This window comes from Nannobrachium achirus, assembly GCF_963921795.1.
Source record: "Nannobrachium achirus genome assembly, chromosome: 8".
NCBI lineage: Eukaryota > Metazoa > Chordata > Actinopteri > Myctophiformes > Myctophidae > Nannobrachium > Nannobrachium achirus.
In genome coordinates, this window is record NC_137817.1 from 69,380,291 (window position 1) to 69,396,689 (window position 16,399).

Below are 16,399 nucleotides of genomic sequence, written 5' to 3' on the forward strand. Positions count from 1 at the left end.
GAGATAGAGAGAGAGAGAGAGAGAGAGGGGGGGGGGGGGTGAAAAACAGAAGAGGAATGAGATAGACACTTTTAATACTTTGCCTTTTGACAGGTACTTAAAGGACCAGGTCACCTCTGGGACAACCAGATCTTATTTTATTGTTGTGTGGGACACGATCAACACAATCCTGAATTATTTTTTGTGTTCAATCTGTGTTTTTAGATATGTTAGTATTTCAGCATGCTACAACTGGTCATATGATGCATTTTGCATCATATGACCAGTTGTAGCATGCTGAAATCGGCTGAAATACTAAAATATCTAAAAACACAGATTGAACACAAAAAATAATTCAGGATTGTGTTGATCGTGTCCCACACAACAATAAAATAAGAGGTGACCTGGTCCATTAACAACAACTAAATTAGTTACTAGTTACATACTGAATTACCAACAGCTGTGTGTTACCCAGTGTTGGGACTGTAACGCAACAAGTTTTTGCTAGTAAAGTAACTTGTTTCTTTTTTTCAAAATGGTAACAGTAGACCTAGCCTAACCTTACCTCCCCCTGACCCTTATTGTAAATACTGTTTTATTTTGCTTTTTTTTCACCCTTTTACTGAATATATCTTCTGCAAAGCACTATGTTCCATCTCAAGATTCAAGATTCAAGATTCAATAACTTTATTACCATGTCAACAAGTTGATAGGAATTTGTCTTGGTTCACTCTCAACATAAAACAAAAAAACAAAAACAAGGACAGTGCACATATACGGACATCCATAAACACACAAGAGTAAACAACAGGAAACAATCCCCAGCAGCAGTTTAAAGTGCTATATACTGTACATACAGTATATTACCACATAAGTGCATAACGAGTCAGTGCAAGTTCAGGTGTCAATGTCATCTGCGTTAAAAAAAGGATCTCAATGTAAATAAGCCTCGGCTTTCCTGAGCTTATCCTTTTAGTTGACCTTGTACCAGTGAACCGCACTGTCATGAAACTGTACCTTTTCCTATGCAAACTTCTAATACATTCTTCAATCAATCAATCAATTCCACTTTGGTAACGTTGTTTCAGTTACCGACGTTTAAAGGAAAATTCCGGCCTAAACCTTTAGAAGTTGTTCTCCCCAAAAAGTAGTCCAGGTGTTTTATTTACAGGCAATCTTGTCCATTTGCCCTACCCGACCATGGCTCCAAACAGTAGCGATTGATTATATTGTTAATCCGCTTATTTCTCTCACTCGAAAATATATATATTTTTCTGTAAATGTCTGCCGTACATAATGCTACCAGTAAAGAAACAGTGTTCATTCCCACCGGACGCAGCCATTATTGCTGCGAAGCCGTGAATTTTGAACTCACGCTTGTCTCGCGAGACTTTCGGTGCACACTGGGTCGATAGCACCCAGACATCTCGCGAGACAAACACGAGTTCAAAGTTCATGGCTTGAAATAGACACCGTTTCCCTTAAGTATGTCATTACAGTTTGTTGTTTTTGTGTTAGCCGTTACTTTATGTGTTAATGTGCATGAACGAAAGAGAGGCTAGCGAGGCGGTTTTATGTAAAAATATACATGTATACATTGTAATAAAGTGTTACAGAAGATTGTGTGTCCCATAATAAGGTGTTACCATATACATTCTTACCTGGAAGGCTTCCTCCGAGGCCTGCATGGGCGTTTCCCAAACGGCAGAGATCTGCGAGGGGATTGGCTGGCCAGTTTCCGAGACAACCCGGACGTGGGGCGTGTCTACGTACACGGTGGCGACCGATGAGCGGTCCTGTTCTGTTGGGTTGTACACCACCAACGATCTGCCATGGAATAAAGGGAATGAACCAGTTAAGGCCGGGAACGCATTATTTCATGGTTTAACAATAAAACAATAGCAGATCTACAAGCTCACAGTGCGACACATAGTGTTTTTACAGTGTCCAAAACTAAAGCTAACAAAAAACATTCTAATTGAGGTATGTGGACTAACACATACTCTTTTTTTTCTCATAAATTAAAGCCCTAGTTTGTCATACTACGGTGTAACACAAAACTATAAACAATAACAGATGTATAATGTCACAATGTGTTACGATGCAAGTTAAATAAGTGCTATTATCACATGAATACATATCATACCGTCTACAGTTCCCAAAAGGAAACAAGGACAAAACATAGAAATGTCTTACCTCTGTTTAGCTCCTATTTTCAGGACAGTCTTCCTTGGCAAGGCGTCTTGAGATGGCTGCACCTCATCCTTCATGTAAGTAAATTACATTGTTTTGGTTAAAACAAATAGATAAAACTGGTGCTTTAAACTGGTGGAAACACAAGCCGGTTCTTGGCCGAAAGTAAGAATTGTGAGGACCAAAATATGAAGCTTTGTTGTAAAAAAAAACAAGTTGTCCTTTAACGTACCATGTGCAGGAAGGCCTTGGAGGTGTCATGGCTGTAGAGGCTCTTGTCTTTGAGGATCAGCCAGTGGGCGGAGTTAACCATCACCTGCTTTAGATTGAGTATGGAATGGAACAACCTACCACAGACAAGGAGTTAGGATGGAAGGAAGGAAGGAAGGAAGGAAGGAAGGAAGGAAGGAAGGAAGGAAGTGCAGAGGAAGAATATTTATTCCAGTGGATTTTCTAAATGTGTGTTGCCAACAGGGGTGTTTTCATGTAGAAAGCTGGCCCACCCTTCGATTTTGGCAACAAAAAAAAATCATGTCTCTTTCATTAAATAAATGTTTTTTGTTGTGTTTTTTGTGTGATCATCGTCTTGCTTAATATGAATGAATGAACAGTACTTTACAACAGTGTTTCTCAACCTTTTTTGTGCATGCGCACACTTTTCATGTCCCAAGAATCCATGGGCACACCAACATTACTACGGGGGTGTAAATATCATCACTGTCGGGAAGAAACCTTGTATCTCCAAGTTTCAAATTTGTACGTTTCTTCGCAAAGTAACACCCTGCTTCATCAACAGTAGTGAAAACAGCTGATCTATAAGCACACAACGCCTCGCACTGCGAGGCGTTGTGTGCCTGTAGATCAGCTTTTCACTAGTTTAAATAATTTTTAAAATGATAAATACAATACTGGCTTTCAAGCCTTTTCAAGGGGCACACTTGACCCTTCTCAGGGGCACACCAAAGGTCCCCAGGCACAGTTGTTGAGAAACACTGCTTTGCAACTGTCTCCAATGATGCATCTTTTACACTAGCAGCAGTTGGCTACTGTGTGTTTGGAGGGGGAGTGTTAGTTTATATTTGTAAATGTGTTGTTGGAATGAAGTGCAGCTGGGAACTCAATGCTTTGTATTAGCTTATTAATTATTGTTCATTGATACTGCCGCCCGCACCCGTTTTAACCCCCAAAGACCCTAATAATTTACCCTTGCCTACGGCCAAAGGCCGTAGGCAAGGGTCCCCCCCTGTGCCCACCCTGAAGTTGCCAGGCCCAGCCTATTTCTCTGTTTTGGCTGCAGTCAACAACATAACCTTCTTACTCTCGCTACAGTGACAACTGTAAATGGTCGTAAGGGTCCATTCAGTTCCATGTGTACAATTGAAGCAAATTACTCTGGGGAATAAGGTCATGATTCTGGGAAATAAGGACATGACTCAGGGAAACAAGGCACAAATGGATACATGGAAACAAGATTTTACAAAAAACACAAATTAGGCCTAGAATTATTTAATGCTTTAACTATTGGAAAAATAGCAGATCTACAAGCTTGCAGCGCGGCACCGAGTGCTGCGCTGTGAGCTTGTAGATCTGCTATTATTTGTAAATCATGAAAATTTGTGCAAATCTTTGAATATCTCATTTTTAAAGTGAACATGTGTAACTCAAATATTTGCTTCCGGGGGGTCCCAGATACAAAATATTTTGAGACGGGGTCGGCAGCCAAATATATATAATTCTAGGGGTCCTTGACACTGACATAAAAACATGTTTTTTCCAAAAAAAACCTTAGAAGGATTTAGAAGTCACTTCGTGTCAAAATCGGGGTCAAAATCCAAAAGTTCACGTTTTTTTTTAAATAGCAGATGTACAAGCTCGCAGCGCGGCACTCGGTGCCGCGCTGTGAGCTTGTAGATCTGCTATTTTTTAACTCATCGGATGCCCACGAGGTGTCAACGCTCTCTTTGATGTCTACGTGTGCCCATCGACGTGTTTGACACGTTGTACAGTAAACTATACTGTAGCTCAGGGGTTTTCAAAGTGGGTGACGGGGCACCCTGGGGTGCCGCGACGGCAGTCCAGGGGTGGCGCGAGATCATTTGATAATATTTGGAATTTATTTTGACACTTGAAATAATATTTAGTATAATTTTAAACTTGAAGTACAAAGTTATTTTCAGTCAGTTCTAAACAAAATGGCTATTATTTCAACGTTTTCCTCGCAACATAATCACTAGCGTCGTTGTCGGGTGGCCGTTTGTTTTGTATTTATCATCTATAAAATGTGCTAAACTAGTGAAAACAGCAGATCTACAAGCACACAACGCCTCGATCTGCTGTTTTCACTAGTTTTGTTCGACAGTCTTGTATGATGAAGCAGGGCTTTGCTTTACCAAAAGACGTACACATTTGAAACTTGGAGATACAAGGTTTCTGCCCGACAGTGCAATAAATATAAGGTGCTGGGACTGGGAGTGAAAATTATAATGTAGGGGTGCCTCGGATTAAACAAATATTTAGGCCTACGCGCATGGGGTGCCCTAAGACAAAAAAGTTTGGGAACCCCTGCTGTAGCTACTGTACCAGGCTACCGCGGTGATGAAAAACACTCCATTTCCCAAAATGCAGCGCGAGATCACGTGACCGGAAAGTGCTGTCAGCCTCGTTTACTTCCCTGTAACGCTGCTGCACAAACATGGAGTTTTCTCCTAATCTAACTTTTAAATCATGTGTAAATGTTCAAAACGCGGCCTTTTCTACCGGCCGTTACAAAAACGCTGTGTCCCGCGATTGTTTAAAAATGGTCCTGACTGAAAGAAAATATTATCGTGAAATAAACAGGACATACTTGGAATACATTTACTCTGATTACTTTTTTCGCCAGGACCTCAAAGGTAGGTAACATGGCAGGTTGCCATGGGCACCAGCAAATTAAATGTTGAATAATTCTGGGCACCCGATGTGTTACTAGTTAAAGCATAAAATAATAATAATACACAATAGAGCATCGCAGTTTAAGCCCCGCCCGTCCTCACTCCGGTGTCAGAAGCGTTTTCCCCCATGCATTTCATCCATAGACATTTCATAAAGTATTTATTTAAACGTCTTTTAAGCCTCTGACAAAGCCACCCTGGCTTGTGAGGAATCATGACAATAAACACTATTTTTTGCATGCAATGATTAATTAGAAAGCTGAAAAAACGAGGGTACAACTTGTACCCTGTACCTTGTATGAAATGTCTATGGATGAAATGCATGGGGAAAACGCTTCCGACACCGGAGTGAGGGCGGGTGGGGCTTAAACTGTGATGGTCTATATTGCGTACGCGGTCTAAATGGGTCAACAAATGAAAACAGGATTTTGCAATTGACCCATGTCAGAATTTAGACGGACATTAGGACATGACTGAGGGAAATAAGGGAAAGAGAAATGGCACAAGTCACCTGGTACCGTAGTCGACCACCACCCAGTCCTTGGCGGTGCCAGTGACGGCATCGTGGTGCTGGAACAGACCCAGGTTACGCCTAGCGTCCGTAAGCAACCGGTAGCCCTCGGCTGCCGGGAAACTGTCGCCGTGGTTACCACCCAGGTGCCTGATGTGAGCCAGCGTCAGGCTGTACAGGATCTCTGCTGCCCTGGACGAGAGACATGGTTGATACACAGGGAGAGAGAGAGGGAGAGAGAGAGCGAGAGAGAGAGAGAGAGAGAGAGAGAGAGAGCATTTTCAGTACTATATCTTAGGGCAGGGGTCTTCAACAAGGGGTCCGGGACCCTCAGAGTTACTACAGGGGGTCCTCCAAATCTTTGAGTGATAGAAACCTTTCTTTTTTTCCTGTTTTATATTAACCACTTGAACCCTAGTGTCCATATTCTGAGAACTTTAGTCAAAAATAGCAGATCTACAAGCTCACAACGCTTCACAGAGCTTGTAGATCGGCTATTTTCGGCAAAGAACTTTGGTGTAGAGGGGAAAAAGAGCAGACTAAGTACAGAGTGAAAGGTCAGGTTTATTAAGTATTGACAGTTCAAGTGGTTAAATATTTTAAAACACAAATTGACATGAATCCAAAATACACTGATGATCGTGCTGCCAAACAATGAAACTATATGGGGGGTCCCTGCTTCATCTCTCTCTCAAGTAAGGGGTCCTTGGCCTGAAAATGTTGAAGACCCCTGTCATAGAGGACAATATTGTACATTTGGGCTGCAGCTAGAAAGGTATGGTTGCCAGCGGATAAACTATTTTTGTGCGCAGCTGACTAAAAACGCAGAGAGCGCATTCTGTCCCAAAGCCAGTGATGCGCCTGTCAGTCACTTCCAGAACGGCGGAAAGGGGAATCCACTCTCCTAGGTACTTTGGTGTAACCTCGCGTCACCAGTCTTCATTTACTAAACAGGACGTTTGATCCGGTCTAGACCGGATGACATCCTAAGTCATTTTGTATTCAAAACAGACTACACTTTGGCAGGAAACACCAAAACGGAAATAGTTTCAACCCAGTTAGCGCATGCGCAAGTAGTTTGCGCATGCGCAAGTAGGGGTTAAAACTGTTTGCGGTTTGTTGTTTCCTGCAAAAGTGTAGTCCGTTTTGACTACAGAATGACGTAGGACGCCATCCGCTCCCTTACTCCACTACAATTGTATGTAAATTTAAGTTACTGGTTAATTTGAAGATTTTGATTATTATTGCAACAGATCGGCTACTGTCAAGATATTAACAAGCTTGTAGATCTGCTATTTTTGAAAATTCATGAAAATGTGGACAAATCTTTGAATATATATTTTTTTAAAGTGAACATTTGTAAGTCAAATATTTAATTCTAGGGGGTCCCTGATACATGATATTTTGACGTGGGGGTCGGCGGCCAAATACATATACCGGTAATTCTAGGGGTCCTTGACATGAAAAAGTTTGAGAACCACTGAAATAGAAACATAGGTTTTTCAAAAACCTTAGAAGGATTTAGAAGACAAAAAGAAGGTCAAAAAATATTCAAAGACTCAAAAATAGCAGATCTACAAGCTTGCAGCGCCGTGAGCTTGTATATCTGCTATTTTTCAACAGTTAAAGCATGAAATAAGTTACAAAATAGAGATTGGACGATAAGCGATATTATCGTTTATCGTGAAAAAAAACACGATAATCGTATTGTGGAGATAACATTTATTGTGATATCGTCCTCCGTCATGGACTGGGATCAATTCACCTTTTATTTGCCGAGCTGCATATCCGGTACCACTTATACCCTCTATAATTGGGAAAATGTACTTATAATATACAAACTTGATACACTCTTTTTTCACTCTATCAAATGTCTTTGCCAAAAAATAGCCGATCTACAAGCTTGCATCGCAACACGGCGTGTTGTGAGCTTGTAGACTGCTATTTTTCTGCAAAATGTTCCGCCCCAGGATAATGGATTTTGATTATTGTGATAATATCGTAAATCACAATTTCTTTTATCACAATAATCGTGATATGACATTTTCATATTGTTCTATCCCCAATACAAAAACGTCTTCCATCACAGACCTCAGGTGAGCCTCCAGGATGCGGTCCAGTCTCTTGTAGAAGGGCCTGGAGGTAAAGTATCCGCTCCAGTAGTGGTCGTCCCGGTCAGCGTAGGTGAAGAAGTCCCCGCTCAGCACGGGCAGCTCCACCGCCCCGCCGCCGTCGCTGGGACCGCCCGCTGGCGACGAGGACGCCGCCGTCTGGCGCCGCAACGCAGCAAAGTAGTCTGAGATGGTCCCGAACTGGGCCTAAAGAACATGTAGAATAAACCTAAATGCAGGTTTCATTTCTGATAATACCCAGTAAGACGCACTAAGGGCAAAAAGGAATTCGCAACAGAACGGAATTCATTTGCAAGTGTGATTCAAGTTGCAGTTGGTTGTTTAAGTTAGACAAAATGTGGACACAATATTTTCCCAAATATGGATATGACTGACGTCTGACATCATAGATGTCTTATGTTATAGACCACATGAGACTCACACTATATGTCCATGTATGGGCATTCCATGCTATGGGCTTAATATTGATGAACTCAGGGATCTCCATATATGGGCAGGTCAGCTATAGACATTGAGGCATTTGTAAATGAATTCTGTCTTGGCCATATATGGAGCGTCTATATACAGTATGGGCATTGCCAAATATGGGTCAACAATGTGATGTCACAACAGGTCAGTCATAGACATTGATGTGTCAAGCTGCCTTGGTCATTGTGTCAACAATGTGATGTCACAACAGGTCAGCAATAGACATTGAGGCGTTACCTACCTACCTACGGTACCTACTGACTGACGGTCAGGATCTGACGGGTTTGATAGCAATACATTTCCGGAGGATCATTTTACCTACAAGCTCACAACGGTTATGAGCGTGTAGATAAGCTTTTCGTTTTATGTATGGTTTTAGAAAACTTTTTTTTCCAGTGCACATCACTAACATACAACAATGTAATATTAACCTGAATATTTCCCTATTTGAAAAAAAAGAAGAAAAAAACAGAAAACAACAATGATGGTCCATTTGGTTCCATTTGTACACTCTCACCCATGCAAAGGGTTCATTTGGTTCCCATCAATCATTTGACTGGGGACCCCCTGGAAGCCCCCCGATGAACCCTGGAGGTCCCTGGGCCACACTTTTAGAACCAGTGGCATTCTGGATGATTCATAGCCAGGCCCTGCAGTTCAGAGGTCAAACAGTGTTTGCACAGCCCTTAGCAGACATGTGACCTTTGTACCTGGACAGATTGTGTAACCTTGTAATGGTTTGAACTCTACCACAGCAACACGACAATGTAAATACACACACCTACCTCCTTATTTGAAGATAGGGTACGTTATTTTTGGGTTTCAAATAAGTGTTAAATAGCTCTACAGGCATTGACACTAAGGCTTGCCCACCTGCCCCTGGTAAATAAAACTTTCGGGCAGGTGAAGTTTGCTTTCAGGTTGCCTGACCGGGCAAGTGCTCATTTGAGAGGGGACGCAACCATCTATAAACACAACACAAGATATCTGTCTAAACACCTGAACGTGGCCTGTGCGCTCTGTCTTCTTGTCTGTGAAATGTAAAATAAGAGCACTGTTTACTTACTGTATAATGCACTGTTTTTACTGTTGCAACTTTTAAAAATATAAGATAACAAGTGTGAAACCACAGACATATTCAATCCTAGCTATGTAGATATTTGGTATTTTGAGGTATTGAGAAAGTAAAGAAATAAGTGTTAAATTGAACGGTAATTAAAGTCTTGCCAAGCGCATGATTTTACAATCGACTATTTACTTTTCGGGCAAGTGGGCATGACCTTTGGGCAAGTAGAACATGACGGCAAATGCCCCTGAGACCATAGTGTCATCCCCTGGCTCTATTTCTGTACTCATTGCTACAGAGTGTTTGGAGTCTCTGTGTCTCTCCAGCTCTTTATTACACAGAAGATGCATTTTCAAAACAGGATACCAATTGTATCCTATCAGGCAAGAGAACTCAGACAGGACACAGATTAAACAAGTGAAATTGGAAGTGTTGACAGAACTTGACACAGAGTAATGTGCAGACATAACATTTTTGTGTCATACTTTTAGTCGACGCATAGGCCTGTCACAATTATTACATAAATTGTCTAATCGAAAGTATTTGACATGTAAAATGTCATAAACGTGACAGCTCTATCGACGCAATGAACGCCATACCTTGACATGCAGTTCTGGGTGTGAGTTCATGTAGTCAAACAGCTTCTGGTAGTTGTTGTACTGCTGGTCCCACTCTATGGACTCTGTGTAGCGGAAGTCGTCCCCCAGCGGAGCCAGCACCACGCTGGAGCGGAACAACTTGGACTTCTTGCGGTACTGGTCCAGCAGCATGTGGACTCTGACCAGGAGAAGAAGAAATCCCATTGACACTAAGGTCTCAGAGGCACTTGCCCGTCGGGCAAGTACAGGTCATGTTCTACTTGCCCTCAAGTCATGACCACTTGCCCTCATAATCGTAAAATCGTAACATTTAAATGGCCATTTAAACTTACTTGTTACCTTCTACTTGCAGTGATGTTGCTTGATTTCACAGGTGGTCATTCAAATGGGTCCCAGAAAACATGGTATGGTTTCCCAATGAAATGTCTTTGAGCGTTGTGAGCTTGTAGATCGGCTATTTTCAAAATGTTTTCTCTTGTAGATCAGCTATTTTCAAAGTCTTTTCTCTTTATTATATTATGATTGTTTTTATAGTATATTTTGTTGATTACTTTTAATAAGATAATGGTCTTTTTTTCTTTTCTTTCTTGAGGTATTAAAAAGGTCTTGATAAGACCTTAAATTATGACTTCAAGGTCATCTGGGGACCCTCCCAAAATCATTGGGGGACCTCTCTGGGGGTCTCGGCCCACAGGTTGACAACAACCCTTGGAAGGGGGAAGAAAATGTAGGCTACTGTAGATGGAAGTGGAGCAGAGATATTTGTTTAAAGAAAAGTAGATGTTTACTCAAGTATTTATTGCTCTGGTGTTTGCTTTTCATGAATTGGGATTACCTTCGAATGATTTATACTTGTGTCCCACCGCGAATAACGATCTGAAAACAACGTGTCGCGCGTCGGAGCGATGCCGACTATCGTGTTAGCTTTGCTGCGCAGGGGTTGCTGCAAGCAGAAGGAGAGGCGTCACGCAGTGGCAGACATTCTCTGGAGAGAAGGAGATTAATCCTGCAAGTGCAAACGGATTCATGTTGATGTTTTGCGCAAATGAAACCCGCTGGTTTATAGCTAGTTGCAGCTGAGGTTCTCAACATGTCTTAAGCTGCATAAAGTGAGCTGGTACTTTTCAACAGAGCTCGCGCACATGTGTGGGGACGGAGGGAGGGACTTTGGAGAGAGAGAGAGAGAGGGAGACGGACTATGGTCAAGGCTGTTTAAGTATCTAAAGAAGACAGATATCTCATTATCTTGCAAAATGTGCACCTGCCCGGTCGCACAACCCAGTAGCAAACTTCACCTGCCCGACCCTTTTTTTTTCACCTGACCCGGGCAGTCGAGCAACCGTTAGTGTCAATCCCTGCTTCTAGATTTTAACCACTTTAACCATTACTTTATGCTTTAACTATTAGAAAATAGCAGATATACTAAACAAGCTTTTTTTCTATTAACCATGAAAAAAGGGCAGATGATCGCGGATGTACGTTTTCTTTTGCAGGTGAAAGAAGAAAACCTTGTCGGATTAAAGACAGTCTTTGTTTACATCCTACTCACATGGTGCGTTCCGTGCGTCTGCGAAATAAGGTAAAACCACTGGGAAAAAACGTGGCAGATTCGCATTATGTACAGTATGTATTATTTGTCGTACGATGGCGTTGCGTGCCCTCAGATCTACAAGCTCACACGCGTCTGTCTGTCTGTCTGTCTGTTTGTCTATCTATCTGTCTGTCCGTCCATGTGCCCATGCCTACCTACCTACCTACCTCTCTCTCTCTATTGGGCAATGGCCCCCCGAGTTTCCCAAAGCGAGTTTAGCCCATCGTAGCTCACCCATGGTCGTAGAGACCAAGCCCCGACTGTCATGTTCCCGTGTTTACATGGGTCGGACAGAGCGACTTATTTAGCCCCCTACAACTACACCATCATTCATCACTTAAAAAATGTGCAGACACCCTCTATTCACCTAAAATGTGTGTCGGTTTGTTTACTGCTGAGTGAGAAAACAATGTTGCACGTTAGGTTAATCGTCTGGGGACCCCCCAAAATAATTTGGGGACCCCCCCCTGGGGGTCCCGACCCGCAGGTTGAGAACCACTGTCCTATACTGTACCTCTCCTGGACATTAGCGTCTGTGATTGGCTGAGGAGGGATCCTCCACGGGCAACTGATCCGCCCACCAGGAAGTCTCTTGAAGTCAAACTGACAGCAGACCTGTGGACAGAAGACATTATTAGTGTGGTTGCACCTGTTGAACAGGGGGTCCAGGACCCCTAGGGGGTCCTCAGAGTTACCACAGGGGATCCTCCAAATCTTTGTGTGATAGAAACCTTTTTTTTATCCTTTTTTATATTAACCACTTGATCCCTAACATCCATATTCTGAGAACTTTAGCCAAAAATGTATATTTTCGGCAAAGAGGTTTGGTGTAGAGAGGAAAAAAAGAGCAGACTAAGTACAGAGTGAAGGGTCAAGTTTATGTATTGACGGTTCAAGTGGTTTCATATCTGATAACACAAATTGATGTGAATCCAAAATACACTGATGGTTGTGCCGTCAAACGATGCAACTACAGTATTTTCTGGACTATAAGGCGCACCTGACTATAAGGCGTACTGTCAATGAATGGTCTATTTTCAAACTGTTTTCATATATAAGGCGCACCTGACTATAAGGCGCACATAATAGACGCTACCGTTGCGTTATGCATCAAACAGATGGAGCTGTGCTAAAGGGAATGTCAATGTCAATGAATGATCCATATATAAGGCGCACTGGACTATAAGGCGCACTGTAGTTTTTTGAGAAAATTAAAGGCTTTTAAGTGCGCCTTATAGTCCGGAAAATACGGTATATGGAATCTGGGGGTCCCTGCTTCATCTCTCTCTCAGCTAAGGGGTCCTTGGCCTGAAAACGTTGAAGACCCCTGCTGGTAATTCCCTATATAGGCATAGAGGTGGGATAGGTGCCCTCCACCCCCTCTCTCTCTTTTTCTGATGGAGTTCTCACCTCAGAAATACAGACAGACAGACAGACAGACATACCTTGGGGTCAGGCCCACATGTATGAGGGACATCGTAGCTGTAGAAAGGCATCATGTGACACAACATGTCTGTACCAGAGGACGGATCTGTGGGACAGGACAGACAGGCACACAGACAGACAGACAGACGGTCAGTTTTCCTTTATGTTACGTTCACATTTAACCCATTTAGGCCTGACCTAAGTTTTCTGAAAAACATCAAATATTATTCAAAAAATTACAAAAAACAAATATGTTGCTACATACTGTACATGTACTGTACTACACTCACATGTGTTCCCTGCCTGAATGGGTACAGATACAAAGAAAAACACACGCTTAATTGGACCCCAGGAAGGCGATGGGGATCCATCTAAATCAGGGGTGGGCAACATTGATGATGGAGAGGGCCACTATATTTCCACCTTCACTCCAGAGGACCACAATGCATATTGCTACATCCTACTTTGTCATTCTAGTATTGTATACAAAAAATAAATAAATCCAGAATTATTTTTTCTTATTGTTTTTTTTATTTGTATTTATTTATTTTTATTCCGGAAACAGAAATGTAACATTTTGATTGTTAACTTTATGAACTTAAATACAAATACATTGGACATAAAAAAAGATTAACATAATACTACTATAGTCATTAAGCTACTAATATAGATTGAAGGAATTAAAGCAGATCATGGTTGCATGTTTGATATTGACAAATCAATAATATATCAGTATTCTGATATTAACCTGCGGGCCACATTCAGTGAAGGTGGGGGCCGCATGTGGCCCCTGGGCTGCCAGTTGCCCATGCATGATCTAAATAGACAGATATGCACACACACACACACGCACGCACGCACGCACGCACGCACGCACGCACGCAGGCAGGCAGGCAGGCAGGCAGGCAGGCAGGCAGGCAGGCAGGCAGGCAGGCAGGCAGGCAGGCACGCACGCACGCACACACACACACACACACACACACACACACACACACACACACACACAGACACACAGACAGACAGACACACACACGTGCACACTCGCACACCTACCCCAGTTCTGTCTCCAGTAGAATTCCAGAGTCTTTTGGGCAGCAAAGTGCTTCTTGATGGAGTAGTGAACTCTCTGGATTAGCATGTTGTCAAGCCCCGCCTTCTTCAGGAAGTATGCCATAGAGGGGGAGTGGCCAAAGGGGTCCACTGCCCAGCCTGTCGTGGGTTTGACTCCTGTGCACACAAAGACATTCATAGTGTTATTGCACTTTATTGCATTGTGTGGAAAGTTCAGAAACCTGCCTACCAGTTGACTGATGGATCCCTTCCTGGAAAGTTAGAATGCTGAAATAGAAGCATTCTGAGCCGTTGGTCACATTGGCCAAGCTTGGCGGGATTTAACTCATAAATAGCACCGCTCACTTCACATTAGGTGTGATTTTGTAACCTTTTTATGGGATACTGGGATCCAATGTCGATACAAGTACAAGTATGTTACTCAAAACCTGCTGTGTCCAAATAAATAAAGAGAATCTGAAATAAATAAAGTTCTTGTTGATCAATTATCTTATAGATTATTGATTCAAACCCCAAACTCCCAATGCACTGAGCTGAACTAAAGAGGCTCCAAAACGGGTCTGTAGTAACCATGGGACAACAACACTGAAAGAGATCTAGGTCAGGGTAATTTTGGGGGGTTTAGGACCTTTTAAATATAACAAACAACAACAAAAAATAGAAAGAAAAGAAAAAGACCATTACTGCATCGAAAGTGATCAACAAACTATACTATAAAAACTGGCCAAACGTTGGTCAAATAATATAAGAAAGAGGCAAACATTTTGAAAATAGACGATCTACAGTCAAACTAAATATCTCATCTCAAAATCTCAACTCAACTCAAGCGCTTGTCAAGCACCAGTTCAGTATGATCATTTTGGGGTTCACGGCCTGAATAGGTTGAGAACCACTGATCTGTGTGTGTGTGTGTGTGTGTGTGTGTGTGTGTGTGTGTGTGTGTGCGTGCGTGCGTGCGTGCGTGCGTGCGTGCGTGCGTGCGTGCGTGCGTGCGTGCGTGTGTCAGGGATGTGCAGAGAATGGGTCTGAAATGTCTAAATAGGCGAAATGAAAACATAGCAGACCTCCACTGGAGATGTGGCGTACGTACAGACCTCCACTGGAGATGTGACGTACGTACAGACCTCCACTGGAGATGTGGCGTACGTACAGACCTCCACTGGAGATGTGGCGTACGTACAGACCTCCACTGGAGATGTGGCGTACGTACAGACCTCCACTGGAGATGTGGCGTACGTACAGACCTCCACTGGAGATGTGGCGTACGTACAGACCTCCACTGGAGATGTGGCGTACGTACAGACCTCCACTGGAGATGTGGCGTACGTACAGACCTCCACTGGAGATGTGGCGTACGTACAGACCTCCACTGGAGATGTGGCGTACGTACAGACCTCCACTGGAGATGTGGCGTACGTACAGACCTCCACTGGAGATGTGGCGTACGTACAGACCTCCACTGGAGATGTGGCGTACGTACAGACCTCCACTGGAGATGTGGCGTACGTACAGACCTCCACTGGAGATGTGGCGTACGTACAGACCTCCACTGGAGATGTGGCGTACGTACAGACCTCCACTGGAGATGTGGCGTACGTACGGCATGGATTTATACACCGAGAGGTCAATTCTTTCAACAAAATATGCTGAATTCAAGTTCAGGAGAGTTAGGACAAGGCAATTCTCTTGAATGCTGCCTTCAGGTATGGCATGGAAAGAGGGCATTTGCTTTTCTTTCACCGTAGTAAAAACTGCACTGATGGTCTGGAGAGGGCACTTTTTACATATTATGAATAAAAAGGCAGGGGCTCTTGCCACTCACCCAGGTGTGTCTCCAGCCACTGGTGTCCTTCTATCAGCTGGTCAATGAGAGCGTAGTAGTGGGAGTTAGCTTCATCTGGCATCACCCAGCCTCCTGTAGCCATCTCCAACTGACCACTGTGGACAAGACTGGTCACACACACACACACACACACACACACACACACACACACACACACACACACACACACACACACACACACACACACACACATTACATTACATTACATTACATTACATTACATTACATTACAAATGTAGTCACACATGTAACTACATTTGTGAGATTTTGATTGGGAGAGAGACAGACACACATGGGGCTGTCACGATTATGACATTTTACATGACGATTAATTGTCACTCAAATAATTGCGATTAACGATTTAATTGTGTATTTGTCGTTGACAATAACATTTCTGTTTGGCATTTAGGCTTTTAAGTTGCACATGGCAGATATGACACAAAGAAATGACTGACATACTTGACAACTTTATGCTTAAAAAAAGAACATTGATAGTGGAAATAGCCGATCTACAAGCTCACAACGTGTCGCGATGCGACACGTTGTGAGCTTGTAGATCGGCTATTTCCACTACTTTTTGAAAGCGTTTGA

General features: G+C 42.8%; 1 protein-coding gene across 1 annotated transcript in view; it reads right to left on the reverse strand.

Annotated features, from left to right (window-relative positions):
• man2a1 (mannosidase, alpha, class 2A, member 1) overlaps window positions 1-16,399 on the reverse strand; it is an 81,458-nt gene that overhangs the window by 34,692 nt on the left and 30,367 nt on the right. The window contains exons 6-15 of the mRNA XM_080732213.1: window positions 15,788-15,915; window positions 13,948-14,121; window positions 12,915-13,000; window positions 11,984-12,084; window positions 9,879-10,056; window positions 7,705-7,931; window positions 5,614-5,805; window positions 2,405-2,519; window positions 2,176-2,243; window positions 1,641-1,806 (exon numbers count right to left, since the gene is read on the reverse strand). Coding sequence (XP_080588339.1) covers window positions 1,641-1,806; window positions 2,176-2,243; window positions 2,405-2,519; window positions 5,614-5,805; window positions 7,705-7,931; window positions 9,879-10,056; window positions 11,984-12,084; window positions 12,915-13,000; window positions 13,948-14,121; window positions 15,788-15,915 — 1,435 coding nt within the window. The remainder of the gene's footprint in view (window positions 1-1,640; window positions 1,807-2,175; window positions 2,244-2,404; window positions 2,520-5,613; window positions 5,806-7,704; window positions 7,932-9,878; window positions 10,057-11,983; window positions 12,085-12,914; window positions 13,001-13,947; window positions 14,122-15,787; window positions 15,916-16,399) is intronic.